General features: G+C 39.1%; 1 protein-coding gene across 1 annotated transcript in view; it reads right to left on the minus strand.

Moving 5' to 3' along the window:
* Nucleotides 1–217: 217 nt before the first annotated feature.
* Nucleotides 218–21,300, minus strand: part of foxo1a (forkhead box O1 a) — a 36,343-nt gene continuing 15,260 nt past the window's right edge. Inside the window, exons 2-3 of the mRNA XM_028045070.1 lie at nt 7,398–7,589; nt 218–6,034 (exon numbers count right to left, since the gene is read on the minus strand). Coding sequence (XP_027900871.1) covers nt 4,853–6,034; nt 7,398–7,589 — 1,374 coding nt within the window. The 3' untranslated portion in view covers nt 218–4,852. The remainder of the gene's footprint in view (nt 6,035–7,397; nt 7,590–21,300) is intronic.

Consider the following 21,300-nt stretch of genomic DNA (forward strand, 5'->3'; position numbering starts at 1 on the left):
GACCATGTGTGTATGTGCACCACCACTGTGTATTGCTCTGTCTGATAAAACCCCAAAAGATAGAAATGTTTGGTTATCATGTGACAAAATGTGAAAAAGTTCAAGGGGTTGAACTTTTATTGAGCTTTACGTGTCATCTCATTTTCTTGAGATGAACCAAACTAAAACAAGATTTCAAGCAACTTTTGTGCCCACAGAATGACAATTCCGACGCACATTTTACACAGAAGTACATTTATTTAGATCTGAAAACATTGATATCAAACAATATTACAATTTCTTATCATTACAAATCAGACTTCACAATTTCAGTTTTTTTTAAAGTAAATGTAACAGATTTTGACTCTAAACTATAGCATGGGAATTCTTCCTCTTGTTACGAGGAGCCCTTTGTAATAAATGTAAGTAAAAGTGCATCATCTAAATTGGTCCAAAACATGCCTTTTGAGCAGGACTTCTCTGATGAATAAATATTGTGTATTTCATTTTCAAAATGCAATATAACTTCACAAGTTTTTTAAAGTAATTTGCTTTTGTTGCTATTTTTCTAAAAACCTTTGATAATTTCAGTAAAAACAGTATAGTTAAAAGCTTAGCATATCGATCACTGCATCATCTATTTTCTAAATAAACTTCACCCCCCACCCCATATAACTATCAGGAACATAACGTTTTGACAAGAACAACACCATAACATCACAGGGTTATGTTACATTAAAATATTTTTGTTAAAAGTTCAAGGGGGAAAAAAAGGAGAAAATATAACGGCAACATAGAATTAAGGAATACAATGCATAGATTCAATCATCTGAAAATGTAGAGATATAATTTACTTAGTACAGCTCTGTAGTTTTAGAGTAAATCTACATAGATTTAATACAGTTAATCCTGACTTGAGTGACCGGCACAAATATATTTATACATTTTCACATAAAAATTATATATATGATTTTAAACACATCACATGATGGAGACGTTGAATATATCGCTTCGACTTCAAAGGCAAATTTGGCTATAGTACATATAATGGCATGTTTGGGTTAAGGAAAGGCAATGCCTGGCATGTAGGCTAAGCAGCAGCTTCTTTGAGGGCTTCTCTGCTGGTTAAGAATTTAGCTTTAGTCTTCTAAGATTTGACTATTCTGGCTGTACTGAGATGTTACTACATTTACATGCTCAAACTGAAGTTTTCACAGAACATTTATCTGTGTTTCTAAAGCTGAAGTCATGTCAAAAAAGGTGATATAAAACCCGGCAAACGCAGAGTCCTCAAGAAAACGAGATTAACTCTCATCATGCTCCAGATACAGCACCCTCCACAATTTTGCAACCCTGGTAAACATGTGCAACAAAAAACCTTAAAATGATATGAAAGTAATCTAAAAATGATAAGAATGTCATGTGAACTTATGGGGATCAAAGGTTAAGTTGCTAAGATACTTGAAAAACATAACCATCTCCATATGAGTGCCATTTAAAGCAGTACTTGTAAGTGAATTTAGTGTAAAACCTACATTTAATTATATTACCATTAAATATAAATTTTAACCTTTCTATAACAAACTTCATTTAAGACGATTAAAGTTCATTTAGATTTACGTGAATCTGTTGCAACTCATAAACAGGTTGGAACTGTAAAAATAAACTATGTTGATTAACAACAGGTTTATCTCTTAACATTCTTTTGTGGTAACGTCCTGGTTTGTGATGATCACTATACATTTGCCTTCACAAATAAATTAAATTAAATAAGTAAAGGCTTTTTCTAAGTTTCACAGTTGTTAAAACTATAATTTTTTAATATGGGAAGCTTACTCTACTAAATAAATGTAGTTAAATTAATGGTTGGATTTAAAAAAAAAATTCTAAATGAAATTATGCTGCAGCTGCAAAAAAGAATTGTTACACAAGGCTTTACAAGGTGTTGCCAATAATTGTGGGTTGCACTGTAAATCCCACTATTAAAGTTGCTGTCAAACTTAGTTTATCAAATTCCTTTTCATTCGTGATCCTCTTTGCCTTTTCGCCATGAAATGAGTCGACTTCATCGGATGAAGTCATGTTCTCAGACAAATTCACATTTTTGACTCTACATAAGATGAAATGTCTGTTAGTCAAGCGATCAGCGAGAAAATGCAAATATACAAGCTTAAGATCAGACTAACACTCAGTGGCATTTTTTTTAGGGATAATAAATTTAGTAAACCTTTTAATAAACAAAAATTAGGTGCCATCAAGACATGTAAATATTTAAAGAGACAACAATAAGCAGAGGTAGGAGAGGGCAGATTAAGAGAAGTAAGGCTGTTCTTAAAGACAGCATCAGAGGGCTCCTTTGGATCAACTCTAACCTTTGACACCAGAAAGAAAACACAACAAAGCTCTGGCACAGGCTGGTTATTTGCGTGAAAATGACAGCAGCGCTAGGAAATTTCTTTCATCCAAACTGTCTGGAGCTAGTAACATTCACAGCACTAAACGTGTGTTCAGTAAACCTCAGCAACATCATTTTACAACTTTTTTTAAAAAAAATTGAGCTCCAGAAAAGCAAACGGAAATTAAAAATATTTTTTTTCTCTTCAAGACTGCTGTATTTGAGCATCTCCTTGACCGTAGACATTTACAATATTATCTGAGCCTGCAGTCAAAATCTACATTTTCAGGCACTACAAATAGGCCCCTGTGGTATTAAGGTTCAGAGTGACGAATAACTCAGAACGATTCCAACGCCCGAGTGCAGTTTGTGCACCAGCGTAAATCTATATTAACCTCAAATAACTTAGCTCACAAATATATACTATATCTAGTAAACATGTACTGCTTCATTTTAATATACATTTGCAAAGTATGTACAAGAACTCAGCTTGACTGACCTGTTCACCCAACTTGTAATTAAAAGATCCAGTTTTCATTTTTATTTTTGAGCTCACTTCTGCTGGTTTGATTTTCATTTCCTTTCTGTAAACAGTATTTATAAACTCAATAAAAAAAAAAAAACAAGAAAAAAAACAAAACAAGGAACAAATATTACAAACTGTTCGATTACATTATGTACACTCAGGCAACAAGCATGTTCGTATCATTCTGAGTCCACCGAGAAATCTGTCATTTTTAAGCACTTCAGTTCCAAAACACACAAGACGCGTTACTTTCATCCTTCGTCAGAAGCTGAAATCAGTTATTTGGTACATAAAGCTTGACTGATGGAACATTACAAACTGCTTGAGAAGGTGCCCATCTTCTGATTGTTGTGCTGCTGCTGCTGATGAGATGCATTTGGCAGTGTCCGTAACCTTTTGCGTGTAAACTGGAAATACAGCGCCTTACAAAGGTATTCATACCCCTATAACTTTTTCCACTTTTTGTCAGGTTACAAAAACAAACTTCAATGTGTTTTTACTGGGATTTTATGCAACAGACCAACACAAAATGTACATAAATGTTAAGTGGAATGAAAACAACTCAAAGTTTATAGACTGTTTCAGACATAAGCTGAAAAGTGTTGTGTGCTTTTGTATTCAGCCACCTTTAGTCTGACATCCCTAAATTAAATCCAGTCCAATTGAAAGCTTTCACCTAATCACTAAATAGAGTCCACCTGTTTATTTAGAGCATCATAAAAATCAAGAGTCAACATGCCCAACAAGCCAGTGAGCAGGGATTAGAATTAATTCATAAAACAACATCAAAAGCTCTAACGCAATATTGTTTCTTTTTATCATCACATGCAAATACAAAGAAGCCCAAGTCTGCAAGAGTTACAGGTACCACAGTTCAGGTGAGAGAATCACATTTGGCCTTTATGGATAAATGGCAATTATAATGCTATTGTTGAAAGACAGCAATGCAATGTTTAAAATTTGCCACAAGTAAAGGGACAGATTTATTGACGTCGTCGCTCTGGTCAGGTATGACTAAAACTAGACTTAAACTTTCTGACATACATACAAAGCATGAATTATGAAGGAATTCTAATACTGCCAATCACCTCTGGAAAATAAATGCATACTGAAACATGATGCTGTCAGCATGCTGTCGGGATGCCTTTTTTGAGCCATGTTGGGGAAATGGATACTGAAAGCAATACTGCTGGAGTCTACAGAAGACTTGAGTCTGTGGAAGAAGTTGACCTAGCAACAGGAAAACAATCCTCAATCTGCTTTCAAAGCTAGAATGGAGCATATTCATGTTTTAGAAAGGACCAGTCAAAGTACAACAATAAAATCCAATTGAGAGTCTGTGTCAACACCTGAAAATTTGCAAATGTTCTCCATCCAATCTTATTGGGCTTGAGCTATTTTACAAAGACGAATGAGCAAATTAATATCAGTCTTTATTAATGTCAATCTCCAAATGTGTAAAAATTAATACAAGATCTGGAGAAGGTGGTAGAAGGTGAAAGGTGGTACTTCAAAGTTTTCACTCCTATTTACTCAAAAACATCTTGAACAATTTTTTTTGTCACATTCACTCTTAAATTGTGTTGGTTTTTGTCATGAAATTCCAGTGAAATATAATTGAGTATGTAATTGTAATGTGGTAAAACATGAAAATGTTTAAGGGGTATTAGCCCTTTTTAAGACATTGTTTGTGTTTCAGTTCGACTCTCGTTAAGGCAAAATGTTTGGCACTTGGAGAAAATCCTGATCTTGTCTTCATTGGCTCTGAAGTTGACATGTCCATAAAGGGTCTGCAGAAATAACGTTGCCTGAAAATATAATTTTGGAGCAGAAATGTCGCTGCATTATTATTTTTTTTTTTTTGATACGAAACTTTAATCTCATATTTAATTTTCTTTCTTTGCCTAAACAGCATTGTGTCAGTTGAGTAAATCTCTGATTGCCTTCACTTTCTACCCAGACACCCAGCTGTGTGTAGTGGTCTTCACTCCGTGTGGGAAACCTTGTTGGGTCACGACTGGCTCAAAGTTGAAGTCCAGTGAGTCGCCGTCCATGAGTGTTTCATGGAGCACCCTCTCCATGTCGATCTCAAACTTCTCGATGGACATGTCGTCCAGGTCACTTGGAAGTTTCTCCATGTGCGATGGTACGGACATGCCCGCTCGACCATATCCGTTGGTGTTGAGAGGACAGAAGTTGCCGGGCATGCCTCCCCCACCAACGTGCCCAGGGAGGCCGTAAGGCATCTGCATGGGGCTTTTGGTGACAGGTAGAAGCGCGCCGCCCCCATTGTAGCTCAGCGACATGAGCAAGCGGCCATTCATAGCTGGTGACGTGGCCTGGCCTTGGCTGTGCACGTTGTGGGGGTGAGAGAGACCGTGCGGGTGAGCGTTCCCTCCTGCCATGAGTTTGGCTGCGTGCTGGCTGCTGCTGTACGGTGGCAGCATGCAGCTCCCGCTGGACTGAGACACCACTGTGTCCACTGACGGCATCATCTCGCTGTGCTGGTCGGTGTCTGATGTCAGCAGTTCCTTCAGGAGCCCGGCGGGGCAGCTGTACTGCCCCATGCTGGGCACGAAGCTGGACTTGTTTTCTGACAGAGTCTGCAGAGGCATGGAAGGCAAGGTGTTCATCCCAGCTTGGCCGTAGACGCACTTGTGGAACTCCTGTTGCGACTGCGAGCCCATGCTCGGGGAGCTGTAGGCCGGGTAACCTGGGCTCGGCTGCATCATCGGTGAGGGGGAGGACTGGGAGGAGCCGGGGGTCGTCGCCCCCCCTCCGACCTGTGAGTTGTTGGGCGACAGCAAGTTCAGGTTGTCCAGGAGGTTCTCCATGACATTCTCAGAACTGTGTCCCAGAGATCCAGTCATCTCGGTGAGGCTGGGCAGTGTGGCTGTCATCTTTGATCCTGGAGCTCCAGGGTAGCCCATGTGCACGTCGGATTCCCCAAGGTCGTCCTCAGGCACGAACGGTGACAGGCGGCCGCTCACGGTGCTGGCATTGGAGCTGGTCCGAGGTCTGAAGCCGTTCCAGGCTTCATAGTCATCGTTGCTGTGGGAGTTTGGGCTGCCGGGCCACTTGGAATAGGAACCTGGGCTGTCTGCGCTGCCATCGGGGCCACCCTGCAGGGACAGCTATGAGGAAGAAACCAAAGGGAGATTATTACTGTACAGCAATGAAATAGAGAAATTAATTCAAACTTTCATTTAATTTACACAACAAGTAATTATATTCTAGGTAAAGTAAATAAGTCTAAGTTCAAAGGAGAATGTATATGTTTATAGAGCAGTTTTGTTTAATTCTACTTGGGAGCCTTTCCCAAAGACTTAATGTTATTTACAAGGAAAGAATGTTTGAGCCCCTTGCAAACTCATAAAGTTTGCAAGGGTGGATAATAGTTATCATGCTTATAACAAGGTGTAAAGCAGCACGGTATACCATGTACAGTTTTTAAAACTGTTTGTGCTTCATGTAACTGATATAAGCATAACAAAACTAATAAGAATATGATCCTGGCTAAATGTTTCCGAGGAAGAAGGGAAAGTAAATTAAAATCAAAACCCGTATTTGGTCTAAGGTTTTTATATAGAGTGTTTTGAATTATCATCAAAACACTCTCCAAATGAGTGTCTTCTAATATTGTATCTGGGAGGCTAGTAGATCTTGAACATGTAAAAACATGTAAAAAAACTGTTGTCTTTATGGGATTAAGTGCTTATCTTAATCTGAGTAGAAACCTTTAAAAGAAGTCAAGTGTCAACTAAAGGAAATCTACCACTACTAAATAATTCTATCATCGGCAAAGAAGAGAACCACAGCTGGATGTAGACCTATTATTATTTATATTAGTACAAAAAAGGAACTGGTCCCAAAATTGATCTTTGACAAACATTATTAGACACACTTTTGGTTCTGTCAGTTAGTTTATAAATAAATTCAACATAGGTTCACTAGACTATTTATTTTTAAGTCTTAAGATGTTCAAGTCAGGCTTTTCTTGCCTGACCCAATTTCTGGTTTTCTTTGAGGTCAGAACTGCTGATTCTGACTTTTTCCAAGGACTAAATCATACAAAACTATAAAAAGTATTGTATGTTTCTTGATAGAGCAAATAGTTTTCAATACCAGCAGAAAATGTTTAACCATCAAATTCGATCTCTAAAAATTCTTATCACTGAATGCATCAGTGACGATCATTTTGATCAACCACTCATTGACCAGAGCTCACCAATTGAAAACTGACAGATTTTTAGATGTAACTCAGTTTTGGATGTATCTAAAAAGAAAACAAGTTTGGCATATTATTTTTTTGTTACACAAAGCAACCTCGTCCAAAATGCTACATGTGGCTTCAAAAATATTCTTACTGGCTACTTTTGGCTATACAAGATCCAATTTCTAACACTTATTTTGATAACACATTTTAATTCATTTAAACAGTGTCAGAACTTCTGCAAGTAATTGTTTTACACATGGAAAAGTACTTGACTAACACACCTTTTTCTTTGCTGCTCTTCCCCTGCTCTTGGAGAACTTGCTGTTGTTGTCCATGGAGGCAGCCCTGCGTCGTGGGGATTTTCCACTTTTCCCGCCTTCTGGGTTCAACATCCACCACGAGCTCTTCCCTGTCCCCTCATTCTGGACGCGGACGAAGCGGCTGTGCAGGGACAGGTTGTGTCTAATGGAGTTCTGCAGGAGAGGGAGAGAGAGGGGGAAAAAATGATGAGGAGCAGACAAACAGGGACATTTGCCCTTTTCCCAAAACACCTCAGATGTGCTTTATCACAGAAGTGTAAATCCGTGCGTACAGGTGGCGGCCCTTGAAAACATGCTTGCCTTGACAATTGACTTATGAGGAGAGAAGAGAGGTTTTTAAGGTCACTCAACGATCCCATGCTGTTTGGTTTCCAAAGAAAACACACGTGCACACACTCAATAGATGTCAGTGGGTTTACACGAGCAACACATCCTGAACTAATGTGGACTCATAGGAAAACAGAGAAGGCTATTGTAGAAAAAAAAACAAAAAAAAATACCCAGCAGTCACATTCCACCTGACTCTGTGTCTTGTCTAAACCAGCACAAATTCAAAGGGAGGAAACCGACTAATCTTTCCTCCTTACAGACACATTAATGCTAAGCTCTGACGTTGCTTAGTGACACCACCAGTGGAAAAACTAATTTTTGAGCAGGAAGCTAGTGAAGCGTTATAAAAACAGGGCAAACAAAAGAGCGAGAATATTGGGTAAATGTCTACTGAGCAAACCGCAGAAAGCGAGACACTCTTTCTCTTCCACTGCACTCTGACGCCTAAGTCAGAAAACACTCAGGACTTCACCTGTTTGTTTGATTTTAAACTCCACACTGACTCAAAGTGCTGCTAAAGTGACCGTTTAACCTCAGAAAATAGTTTCAGCTCTGCCTTCGCATCATTTTCTGTACGTATTTAAACATGAAGTAATGAGCCTTGCCCAGACATTACAGTGCCTGCGTAAAGCTTGTTGTTTTGGAGGAAAGGCTGGAAGTCCCGGCACGCACACCGATACACACACACGCACACCCCCACTCGCACGCAGAGCTTAGCGTGCATAGCAGCCAACGTCATCAAGCCTTTTGCCCGCCGTGAGTCACTGCTTCACATCTGGTTTGTAGTCTGCACCCTCTGTACTGCCTTCACCTCTGTTTCTACTCATCTCAGCCATCACTTCTTCTGAATTCCAAAATAAGTCCCGTGCCACAAATTACTGTCACTGTCTATGCGTTCACTAACTAGATGAATATTCTGATTACACAATAATGTCTGAGCACAACAAACTTCCTAGAATCTGAAAATCATTATAAAAAAGCACCTAACTTTTTTCCCTCATTCCCTGACATTAAATCAGATCAAACTTTTCCTGTTTTATGTCAGTTAGGATTACCAAAATTATTTTTATTCATCAAACACCAACTGTATGACTTAGGTCAATTCTTTTCTTTTTTCACTCGTTTTTGACATTTCCCAGGAAATATTGCTCCATTAATCCTGACAGAACTGGTGAAACAGAGTCAGGTTTGTGCTAGAACAACTTTCTTCAGCACTGTTTTTTATAGGAATGAAACCAGAGCTTTGTGATGGCTCCTCCAAAAACATTGACTCTGGTGTCCTTAAGCCACTTTGTAGCAAATTATTCAGTATTACTACAATCATTGTCTATTTGGAAGACCCATTTGTGCTTTCAGAGATGTTGTTTCAGTATTTCCACAGTAGTTTCTTTCATCATTATGCTATCTATTTTGTTAAGTTCACCAGTCACTGCTGTAGCTCAACACCCAAACACTATGTTGCTGACACACCTATACTTTACAGCTGGGATGTTCTCAGGCTTCCCCCAAAATCTAAGCATGACCATTTTGACTACACACTTCAATTTAAGTTTTATCAGAATTATGATAGTATCGTACAAACTACAGGCATATCTTTACAGGATCTTGCTTTTGGTCCAGCAGATTATAATATTTTGCACCAAAAAGTTTTTCTCTTTTGGCTATTCCTGTATGTAAAGTCATATTCAATAAATTATAATATGCAGTCCAATGAGGCTTGTTTTGTCAGATTAAAAGCACCATTTGAAAAAAAGGCAGGTATTAAAAAATCATAAACCCCACACTTCTGTACATTTTATTTTCTTCCAATGTAATATTCTAATCTAAAATGTCATGTTTTCATCAGAAAATCATAACTGAAAAAAATCAGTCTTTGTGTAATTAATCTATATAATATATTTCACTTAGTGAACTGACTTATTCTAATTTACTGAATATATGTATATGTAATCAAATATCTGGTTTAAACTGTACATATTATTGTAATGAAAGTTTTTAATTTCTTTGTTTTTCAAACTCAAGAGAACACCAAGTTAATTGAACATAAAAACAAATGTGCAAAATGAAAAACTCTGTCCGTTCTTCAGGGGTTAAATAGTCATCACGCCATTTAACTCTAAGCTCCTTGGAAATGGGGAAACTTGCAAGATTTAAGGAAAAAAAGTTGTTTGTATGTCATAAGTTTTACATAATGCATTCTAATAACACCTCTGCAAATTACAGGAGCTGAAGAAATGTTGCTATTTTAAGATGCAGATTCATGGCAATTTTTTTAAGTGAGGTACTGCAACATTATTATCAACTTGTGTCCCTCTATGCACTTGTATTACTCACTTTCTTTCCCTTCTCAAAGCCTCCAAAGGCCCATTCGGTCCGCTATGAACACGGAATGCAATTATTCCTGAATTAAATGACTTGACCGCCAATTGTTTTGGGCGAGTTTTCATGATCTGGGGTACGTGACAGCCCTTCCCTGATTAGCTTCGCCAATGCTTCTCTCCCGTTTCTCCTCTTCCTGCTGCTGCACATCAGTAGTTATGACAAAAGGCAAAGAGAGAAAAGTCTAGTCATGAGTCTCCGTCTCCCATGACTGCTAAGTGTGCTGCTTTATTCAGCTGTGCTGGAGTAAGGAATGCCTGCAATGTGTGTGCAGACGCCGGGATGTCCTGTTACGGCCCTTCCATCATCCTGATGACAGGATTGGGAGAGAAGAAAAAAAGTCTCAGCATTGAAGAAATCTATTTTGCCTTGTGACACAATTTAAAAGGCAGGGTGTGATGATCTAGAACATTTAGTCCAGAAGGAATGGAGCAAAAGAGTGAGCAGATGCGAGGGGACATAAAAGTCCTCTGATGGGAAATACCAAAACTCTAACAGAACTTGGTGTGCTGTGTGGGGAGTGTGGCCCGGGGTGTCTGGTGTGGCCAGTGGAAAACGCTCGTCGTCTGCCCCACTGTGTGTGTGTGTGTTTTTGTGGAATGGCACTATGACAAACAGCAGCTCTGTAAGTCTTTGATTCTGCAGCACAGTCTGCCTCAGCCAGTGACGGTGGTTTAAAAAACACACGCAACTGGGGATAAACATGAACACACACAGTTACCCACGTATATGAATCAAAGTCCCTCCGGTTACAGTGTTTTCCAAAATATTCGTGCCGCTCAAACTTTTTATTACTCTGTCCCGTTCAAGTTTCACGTTTATTTGTATAGCACATTTCATCAATGAGGCAGTTCAAAGTGCATAACACGATGAAAACATAATTATGAAACAAGTAAATAAGCTTTGTCGTGTCAAATTCATCAAGAATAATCATCATCATATACAATGATCGTCCAGTTATGAATCAAAGGCAATTCTAAACAAGTTTTTAGCTTTATTTAAAAGAACTCAGTGTTCCAATTGTTTTGCAGTTTCTCGTACCTTCTTCCAGATTTATGGTGCAAAACTGAACGTTTCTTCTCCGTGTTGGGTTCTGATTCTGCGTCTAACAGGTTTCAGTTAAGGATTACCTTGTATTCACCTCTGCCCAGTTTCCCTGTTCCCTGGGAAACCATTCCCACAGCATGTTTCAGCTACAACAATATTTTTACCATGGGGACGGTGTTTTCAGGGTGCTTTCCAGCATTTGTTTTCTACAGAATACAGCCCTTTGCATGTTTTGTAGGGCAAAAAGTTCAATCTTTTCTTCTTTCCACATGGCTTGTAGCAGACTAGCCATTTGGAACATGAGCTGTGAATCTCTGTAGCTCCTCCAGAGGGCTTCTTGGCTGCTTCTTTGATTAAATCTTTTCTTACCCAATTTGCCAGTTTAAGTGGACAAGTGTTTCTTGGGAGGTTCATAGTTGTGCATTTGTACCACATTAAAAATTTTCCATTTGTAATAAATGTGGTCCAAAAGCAATCTGTTTACTGAAATTAGGGATTTCAGATTGATGAGCGTCGAAACACTTTTCAGATTTTTATTTCAAAACAAAATGTGTTAGCCTATTACATGAAATCTACCCCTAACATCACAAAGTATTAATTTTAAGAGGTACTGTACCAGTTTCAACACGATTCTTCTGCATGAAATAAAGAGCGTTTCTTTTGGAACCAGAGATGCTTTGTGACAAAGATTTATCTCTGGCTGTAGTACACAGGAATCTAAGCATTCCAGCTAATCACTGTGTGCAAAGTTCAATTGTAATCTCCGCCAACGTGCTAGTATCTTTTAGGAAACAGTAAATGCAGGATTCCCAGCCAGGCAGTCATCACAATCAACATTCCTGAGCAAGGTTACAAAATCCACAATTTCACATAGTTGAACTTTGATTACTGTAGCTGGGGGACATCTCGGAAAAAATACATGATAATGATGCACAAAAATAAAACAAATTAGGAAGAGTTTCTAAAAAAATAGATGGAGAAGGCTAAAGTTTCAGTCAACACACCCAAAAGTCATTTTGCACTAAGATATGCAGCCATAATAAGCAGGCCATAAGCTGACATTACTGTCTTTGTGAGAGCTTACTTATGCAGCCGCAGATATGGAGAGAGAAAACTTCTCGCTGTTGTTCTTGAGCCCACCGTGAGGAGCACCACCTCCTGTTCTCCGAGTCAACACAACAGTACTGGCAAAACAGAAGGAAGTGACCACATGAAAGAGGACTGTGACAGGAAACAGAGCTGACTTCCTGCCTCAGGAAACATGGCGGTCGGTAAGCAGTGAAGAAGGCATGGAATGCGAAGCCGCAAAGGCCGCGAGCCAAGTGGACACCGCAATCCCCAATTCAATCCCCGTTCTGTCAGCCAGAGGAGTTTATGTTTAGCAACAGGCACTAAGGCCTGTTGTCAGAGCACATGCATTAAAAGAAAGTAATGTTCACTATGCCAAGGCGGGGCTGAAAGTGAATTACATGAGTGGATGCATCATGACTCAACATGTAGTAAGTAGTAAGGGGGTCGTCTGGGTGGTGAAGGCTGTTGAAGAAATGGAGACAGAGTAAGCTGTGTGTGTCCAAGGCTTGGATCCTTAAAGAACACACTGTGCAAACTTTAAACTGCGCAACTGGCAGTGCTACTGAAAGAACTCTCTGTTTGGTATATCGCTCTAGATTTGCATTTCTCCTTTTTTCTTCTTGCCATCTGCCATTTTTTCCTGACCTTTCCCTTGCCTATTTTTTCGTGTTCTCATGATCTTTTTGGGTCTCTTTCCCTTTACAATGTCCCAAATTTTCACTTCAAGTTCTCCTCCTCCTCTATTCTTATTTCTTAAATTGATAAAGCACATTGAAAAAGTATTCATACTTCTAGTTTTTGCACTTTATCTAGCACTAGGATGGCTCGGTTTTCGAGTCCTTCCCATATCGGCTCAACAGGGCCAAAAGGCCGGAGTCCACCCTGACGACTCTGATGGCTCAAATTAGCATCCCTTCTTCAATTGTAAATGTGGCCGTTGACCGTCAGGCCAGAGGGTAGGAATGTGAATAGTCCATGTTGGGGGTGGGTGCGATCTATGATGGAGGCAGCTCTACAGTAGACTCTCCTGTAGGTAGTGCTCTTCAGTTTAGTTTTGAAGCATACATGAAGTGTTTTTGGAGAGATGTTACCTTTTGCAGCTGATCCATGATGTTGTGCTGCATTATCCAGGTCATTTTGCCAAATGGACATAGAGTTTGCAAAACATACAATCTGTTTCAAAAAATATGCAAAGGTTTTTCTAAAAGAAATTAGAAATGTTTCTCTTTGAAATAAAGCTAAGAGGGTATAACATGACAGTTTAGAAATAAACTAACCAAATTAATTGTGTTAATCCACCTCAAAAAAATCATGCAAAAAGTGTAAGCAAAAGAAATCTGGGAGACTTTGCACATGCAAATTTGCATGCAGCCTTTTGTGCTGTGGAGGATAAATAGGTGACTGCTTCACCTATTTAGTTCACAAGAACTAATGGCATTTATTTCAGTCATAATCTTGCGGGGGGTGACCAAGGTTCCATCACTATGTGACAGCTGGTCAGCAAACCTGGCAAACATGATTGACATGGCAGCACTGAATGCACATGTGCTTTATCAGGCATGCATTGGGGTGCAGGAGAGACGGGTGGACTTCCTGGTTGAGCTTGCAAAAGAGTTCGGTAACTCTCATGTGAGTGAGAAGAAGGCACACAAGGAGAAACTGCTTCGGCAACAACCTTCCACACCCAGCTCAGGCAAAAGGGCGAAGTGTCAGGTCAACCATCGATGCAGGATGCGTGTCCTGAGGCCGAAACATCGTCAGTGACCCCTCACACCCCCACCATGGACTGTTCTCCCTGCTGCCCTCTGGAAAGAGGTTCTGCAGCATCCGGTGCAGGCCCACCTGGCTCCGAAACAGCTTTTTCCTACTTGCCATCAGACTGCTGAACTCTTAACTGGACTGCACTCAAAAACTGGTCTCCACTTTATACCTTGCACATGTACAGAGCTAAATAACTTCTATTTTACTGTCAGTCCTGCACTTCATATTTTATATTTAGATTTATATTCATATTTTATACTGTATTTTATTTTACTCACAACATTGGAACCTCAAACATTATCCTGAGCCGTATGCAACGAAATTTCGTTCTGTATACACCCTGTGCATTGAAAATGACAACAAAGTCAGTCTAAGTCTAAGTCGAAGTCTAAGGAACAATTGTGCAACTGTGAGATGCGTTGAGGCCATTACCAGGGTACTTCTAAGGTAATGGCCCTATTTACTGAACAAAAGCACCTGCTAGATAAAATCCTTCAGGCCAGTTGGACTATCTAAGCCGAAATAGGTATACGTCAAAGTGGACTAACTCAAGCCATTCTATAGAGATGCACCAATCCAGTATTAGTATCTGTATTGATGCTGATATAGCAAACAACTCTAGATTAGGTATCGCTGATATGCCGAAACCATATCTATTCAATCTAATTCTCTGGCTTGGCTCTGAGCAGCATCATAATTTCTTATTTATTTAGCATTTTATTTAGAATTTCTAACTACATTTTCTGAACATCTGAAAGAAGGTTTGTTAATTTTGCATATTTGACCAAGGTAGTTCTTCCACTTATGAACTTTTTTTTTTCATGAAACTGTTCAAGTACAGTCAGTTTGTTTAAATTTTCATTTAACAGATTCTTATTGGATGTATTCCTTCCAGGATTGTTCCGTATGTAGCTACACCCATCTTCCCATTAACTCTGACCAGTTTTCCTGTTCTTGCTGAGGACTGCAACAAGTGCAAAGATTCCCTTTTACAAGTTATTTTGAAAACCATTCATCTTCTTTCCACTTCACCTGTTGCACTCTGTTACTCTTTCATGTAATATTACAAAAAAATATATTAACCTTGAGGCTGTAACCTAAGAAGATGATAAAACTCCACTTATTTCCTTTATTCTCTCTTTATCATCACCTTCTCTTGCAGACTCAAGCCATGTACTTAAAGAAAACTGACTGCAATGCAACAGAGAAAGAAAGTTGTTGGCACAGTGACCTTGGTGCTGACACTTTCAGGGCTGCTCAAATGTCAACTTGTCTAATGAAAAAAATCCCCGGAGGAAAGCGCAACACCACCTACATGCAGCGCCGCTTTGAATCAGTTGAAGCCACATGTAAAACCTCAGCTGCAAAGCCCATACAGTTATGGGTACGAGCAGCGGTGCTCTCTTCCTCACTGACTGAAAGCGTGCGAGCAGGTACAATGTCACACAGCAGCAGATGCAGCTCAGCACACATTCACCCAGAGATATGGAAGAGATGAAAGTGAAAATTGTGGTTTCCCTGCACTAGTTCCACTGAAGTCATTAGAGAAACGGTGCTGTCCTGAGCAGAAGTTTTTTCCTCTTTCGCTGCAAGTGTCTAAGCTTTAACAGTAGGTGTGTTTTTGCATGGGAACTACATATTTTTTATGTAATGTCTGAGATTATGAAAGCTGACATATAGGGCATGAGCCATTTCCAACCACCTCAGTAAGTAACCCTAAAGCTTCAGCCTGGTCATGTCTGGAGGTTAGTGCTGTTTCTGGTTTATTTAGGGCTGTGCGGTTGAGACAGAAGACATGCAAACTTGTCATTAGTTTAACACTGGATCAGCATGTCTGCCCTCCTAACAACAGCATGTGGTTGCTCATGTCGCTGCAGGTGAGAGGGTAAGACAGCAAGTGACAGCAAAGTATGTCCCACAAAGATCACAAAGTCATCAAAAGATGAGTCGAGCTGTAGCTTTCTGCCCATTGTGATCAAATATACAGTCCATAATATGGAGCGGAAAGGATCAAATGCTACCATACACAAAACAGTAGCATCTGGTCAAATCTAAAGCCACCTTTTCTGGAAACTCACATGCATCAATGTTCATCTTCATGGCTCATCTTGAGCCTGGTTCTGAAGGAAGATTCTTTCTGTTAAAAATAAGTCACTCATATCTACCTTGTGCTTGCCGAGGATAAGGCAATTCAACAAAATAAAGATTCAAAGCAATCTGTTGGTTTTCTTGGTACAAATCTAACTACAATGATTTAAGCAGGATGTAACTAAACTTTATAATTTGATTTCAGAATCTAATTGTATTTGGTTTGATAATATTGGAATTAATCAAACAAATGTTGACGGAATTGGTGCTGAAATAGATATTGCAGATTTTAAGGTACATTAAAAACAAGGTGGAGAAAATTAACTGGAATCACATTTGTTTTTTAACAGATCATTGAGTCATTGGGTACCCAATGACTATCAAAATTCATGAATGTGAAATTAATACCTCATACATGTAGACATGGAAAGGCAGGGTTGTGACACGACTCGAGTAGTAGCCATCGCTATCTCGTTCTATGTGCTGGGCTTCCCCCAAATAGCAGACTTTTGTAAGTCACTCTTGTTCGTCGCTCCCAGTGTCGAGGCTGTTGTAAACACAACTTTAGTTTTTCAAGTTGGACTTTGCTGCTGTACTTTTCGTACCATTCTGTCTAAAATGTTTTTTCTAGTTCAAGTGCTTTCACCTTGCTTGAACCTGATCACCGCTCAGTACTTTGGGGCGTGCTGTGGTGGCGCAGGGGGTTAGCTGTGCTGGCGCAGGGGGTTAGCACGCCCCACATTTGGAGGCGACCCGCGGACGTCGCGGGTTCGACTCCCGGTCACGACGACCTTTGCCGCATGTCCTCCTTCAAAAATGGCGCCGTCTCAGCTGGCTGCCTGCAGATGCAGCTCCCGTTGTGTGTGTGTTAATCTGTGTATAAAAAAGTCTTGCTGTAACTGCGAAATAATTTCCCTGCTGGGATGAATAAAGTAATTCTTCTTCTACTTAAGGGTTGCACTAATATCCACACTCTTGTGTGAATGCTGTTACTGACTAAATAATACTTAAAGTTAGTTATTTTCAGTGTCAGTAAGGTATTCAAATACAAATTCGGGAAAATTGCAGAGTTGAGACATGTCTGAGTTTCAGCTGGCCAGCCACAGTGAGAGAACAAAACTTTAAAGAAATAAGAGAAAGGCTAGAAAAATATATAGAGATATTTCTGTCATACTCTTTTGAGGTTTTTAACCTCTGCATATCTGATTTTGGAAATTTAAGAGTAAGGGTAAGGATGTACTTTCTAAATGGAATATACACAGAGAGAGCAAACTTGAACGAAACGTATAACTTTTAGCATGTAGAACTTGTCTTGTTTTGGATGCTACTTATTAGCTAAAATATGTTGTATTTGCTAAGGGCTCTCAGTCTGTAGATGTGGGTGTTCTCAGGTCATTCATAGTGATATGAATTCAGCAGTAGGTAAGATTTTCTATACTTCTATACTTCCATTAGGCCACCAAAGCACCACAAGCTACATAATAAGTTAAAACAGGCACTGAAGAACATCTTCACAATTTTACTTTAAATATCAAACGAAAGCAACTCTTTTGCCTTTTGTTGAAAAAAAAAACAAACTTTGGCTGATGCTGCATTTTGCTACAATATACTTGAAGAATAATCAACTAAAATTGGACTGGCAGAAGAAAGCTTTACAAAAACACAAGGGCAGACACCTTGCAACAATTTCTGATTGGTGCATTTCTAATTTCAAGTGACTGATATAATTTTTTACAATGCAATGACTGGATCAGTTGTAATACCTCTACATTTCACTCATTTGTCTTCACAATTATTCATCTCTTTCTATAATCTTTTGCATACTGGTACTACCATCTTCACAACAGGCTGAAGATGCCAATGCAATTCATGGTTTACATGCAAACCATAAATGTATAACACTTTTAATTAATATATTATTCTACATTGTGATAATTATCTATATGTATTGTATTGTACAACCAAAGAGTCCAGTTCTTTGGTGTCTTAAACTATCTATTAGGCTTGTAAAGTGACCATATTTATTAAGTTCTTTCTTAATAAAGACAAGAAAAACAAAATTTTAAAAAGCTTTAAAGTTTGAACATTTTATTTGAAGTTTTAGAATGTATTAAATGTTTAATATTTAATAAATTAGGAAGTCTCTTTACTTTAGTATTGATGTTTTCCTTGATGAGGCTGAATGTTAGAACATGAAGGATGTAGTAGAAAAACAAACAAAATCACATTCTGTTTTTCTGTTAAGTTTTAGGTTAATTAAGTTTTCATTAACCTAAAACTTAATTAAATCTAAACTAATTCACATAAACAATAAATAAATACAAAGAAATCATGCAGTTGTTCAGTTCATTTTTGTAACTGAACTAAAAGTCACCAAAGGACATTCTACAAAGTAAATAAGTTAAATGCAAATCCAATTTATTTCTTTTTGCAACATCATAACATTACCACACTTACAAAGCAATCTGAACAGACGGCAATGACTTCATGTGTTTGCAGTTTAATAGGTTATCATCAGCACCAATATTGAACTGTCCAGTTGTAATCACTGAAATCACTGACCTGTTTACCAAAGTCAATATGGCGATGATTATAAAAAGGCAGTGGAAATGAAAGGCCAAACACAGGAAATGCACAGCCCCGGGTCTTATTTTTTGTAATATTTACATGCTCAGATTAAAAACAGAAAAAACACAGTCTGAAAAATGGAAATGATTGTTATCATTAATGCTGCATAGCAGCGAGCAGCAAAGCAGAGTATAAATGTGTCACTGTTAGCAAGGCTATAAAAAGGAAACTGTTTTGCCACAATTTCTTTCAGAGAGAAAGCTTTTGGAACAAAAATGGAAACTGACCCTAGGACATGGGTAACCAAAAATAGGCAGTTTCTGATTTCTCTTCCATCCCTTATTATTTCCAGTTGCTCCTTCAGGCTCCTTAGTTAAAGATCACTACTTGCTGCACCTGATTGCACACTCGTGCTTCGAAAGGGTCTCTTTCAGCAGCTTATGTCTCATAGGCATTAATATCATATTCATTTTGGAGGTTTTATTTTATTTTGGTCATTTTTTTTAATGGATGTATATGGATAATAAAAAAACTGTGATGAATAAAAACAAACTGGTTGACAGTTTGAGATCACTATTTTTTCTCAAACCTAAATAGGTTAAAAATATACAAACAGGCTCAAATATATACATGTACCACTGCTTACATTAGATTAACAGTCTCTTAACAAGTTTAATAAAGAATGCATACCTGGGTTAATTGAAGTAGTGGTCTTCCTTCGAAATGGTTGCCGTCTAAGCACACACTCAGCTTTTAAGCAAAGCTCCTAAACTGTCAGTAGCGTTGAGTTGGGATCATCCCAGAAGCTTAATGTCTGTTTTTTCCCTCCCCACCAGTTTTATTGTTTGTTTGGAGTCCTTTTCATGATGGAACCTCAAACCGTGTTCAAGACTGACTCATCCTGCTGTTGGGTGATGTGAAGTTAATCTGGAGGTAGTCCTCCTTTATCATTAAACTGTTCACTTTTGTTACTGGTACTGCAAGCAACAGTGTTACCGGTGGAGAGAGCAAAATGCTGGAGAAAGAACTGTATTGTTAAAAACCCAAAATGTAAAATGACCCTCATCTCAGTCATAAATGAATTAAATTTTCTGACCAGCAGTGTGTATCTCCAAAGATAAGACAGCAGGCTATGCATTGAGCTGCCAGTGTGCAGCCCCTCAAATTCACTTTACAATTCTATTAGCCTGAATAGTAGTCAATGACTTCCAGGAAAGTACTTCTTTACAACAGCCATTACCAGATGGTGAGATATATGACCATTGTAAAGAGCAGATGGAACGACAGAAAACACAAGTCATGCAGAAGCAAGTCTGTCTGCAAATGTATTTACCAACTGCACTCTTGGCAGGATCGCCTTCTCACAACCCTCTGTAAGCAATCTCAGAGCAACCAAACTCTCTTTCTCCTCAAACTTACACACAGTCAACTAAGTTTGGAAGCCACAGAGGACACCGACTGATAAAGATGAGAAGTGATTATTCTCAGAGTCTCTGCAGAAAGCAGATTTTGCAAACGATGAGGATCCACAAGGCCTCTGGCACTCGGGGATCTATCGTCGCTGTGACCGCTGCCGTCCCGTATAAGGCGCAGATTCGCTATTAGCAAACTTCCTGCTGCATTGTGTCCACACAGGAAGAGCTGGCCAGTCCTGATACTGATCCCGCAGATGCCTCTGGTTTACTTGAAAAACACCACAAAATGAGACCCTGCTAGGTGCAGAGCCAAGGGACCAGCTGGAGAAAACAGTGGGTTCATGAGCCACAACTTCCTAATCAAAACTCCAGTCTGACCGGGCAAAACAAGAGGAAAAAGGAAAGAGTGGTGCCTGGTCCAGGTAGGCCTTTTCATGGAGAGGTTACAATGGATCAAGAATTACTGTACATCCCAGAAACTATTCTTCACTGAAGACTTGACCCCATTAGGTACCCAAAACAAAGATAAATAAATCCTCTCCTGTTGTTCTGGGTTTGACAGTTTGGAAAAATATTCAAAAGAAAACTTGGTTGAGGAGGTATCGCTGTGATCACATTGGAAACAAAAAAGTTCATATTTTGTCACATCAAAACTACAAAACTACTTTTTATCTTATTGACATTTTATAAGTTAGTCTAGCTCAAAATAGCACATAATTACAAAATAGAAGGAAAATGATACATGTTTTTATTTGTGGCATTTTATGTTATTTGGATTTAGGTCTACAGTTTCTAGCTTTATGTTTTGCGTTGTTGTCCTGTGGAAGATCAACCTCTGCTCTAGTCTAATGTCTTCTCCAGCCCAGCCTCTAATAGGCTTTCACCCAGTTTTAAGCTTCAGCCATCTTCTCATCAACTTTGAGGAGCTTTACTCTCCTTGGTGAAGAAAAGCCTCCATGTGGTCATGACCATGACAATCTGTGAAAGAAATCAAACTCTTCTGCTCCTTCCCTGTGGTCCTACTGCCATCTGCAGAAATACGCAGCTCAGTCTGAAACAACCAATCAACTCCAGGAGGAGGGTCTTAGCACTGTCAATCAGCCTTGTGTATGTACCACTGACATGTCCCCCTTCCTCTCCGCTTCCCTACAGCTCCTCCTCCACAAAGGAGCCTGCCATGAATGAGCAAACTAGTTAGCAAGACC

The sequence above is a fragment of the Xiphophorus couchianus genome, chromosome 18 (assembly GCF_001444195.1).
Source record: "Xiphophorus couchianus chromosome 18, X_couchianus-1.0, whole genome shotgun sequence".
Lineage (NCBI taxonomy): Eukaryota > Metazoa > Chordata > Actinopteri > Cyprinodontiformes > Poeciliidae > Xiphophorus > Xiphophorus couchianus.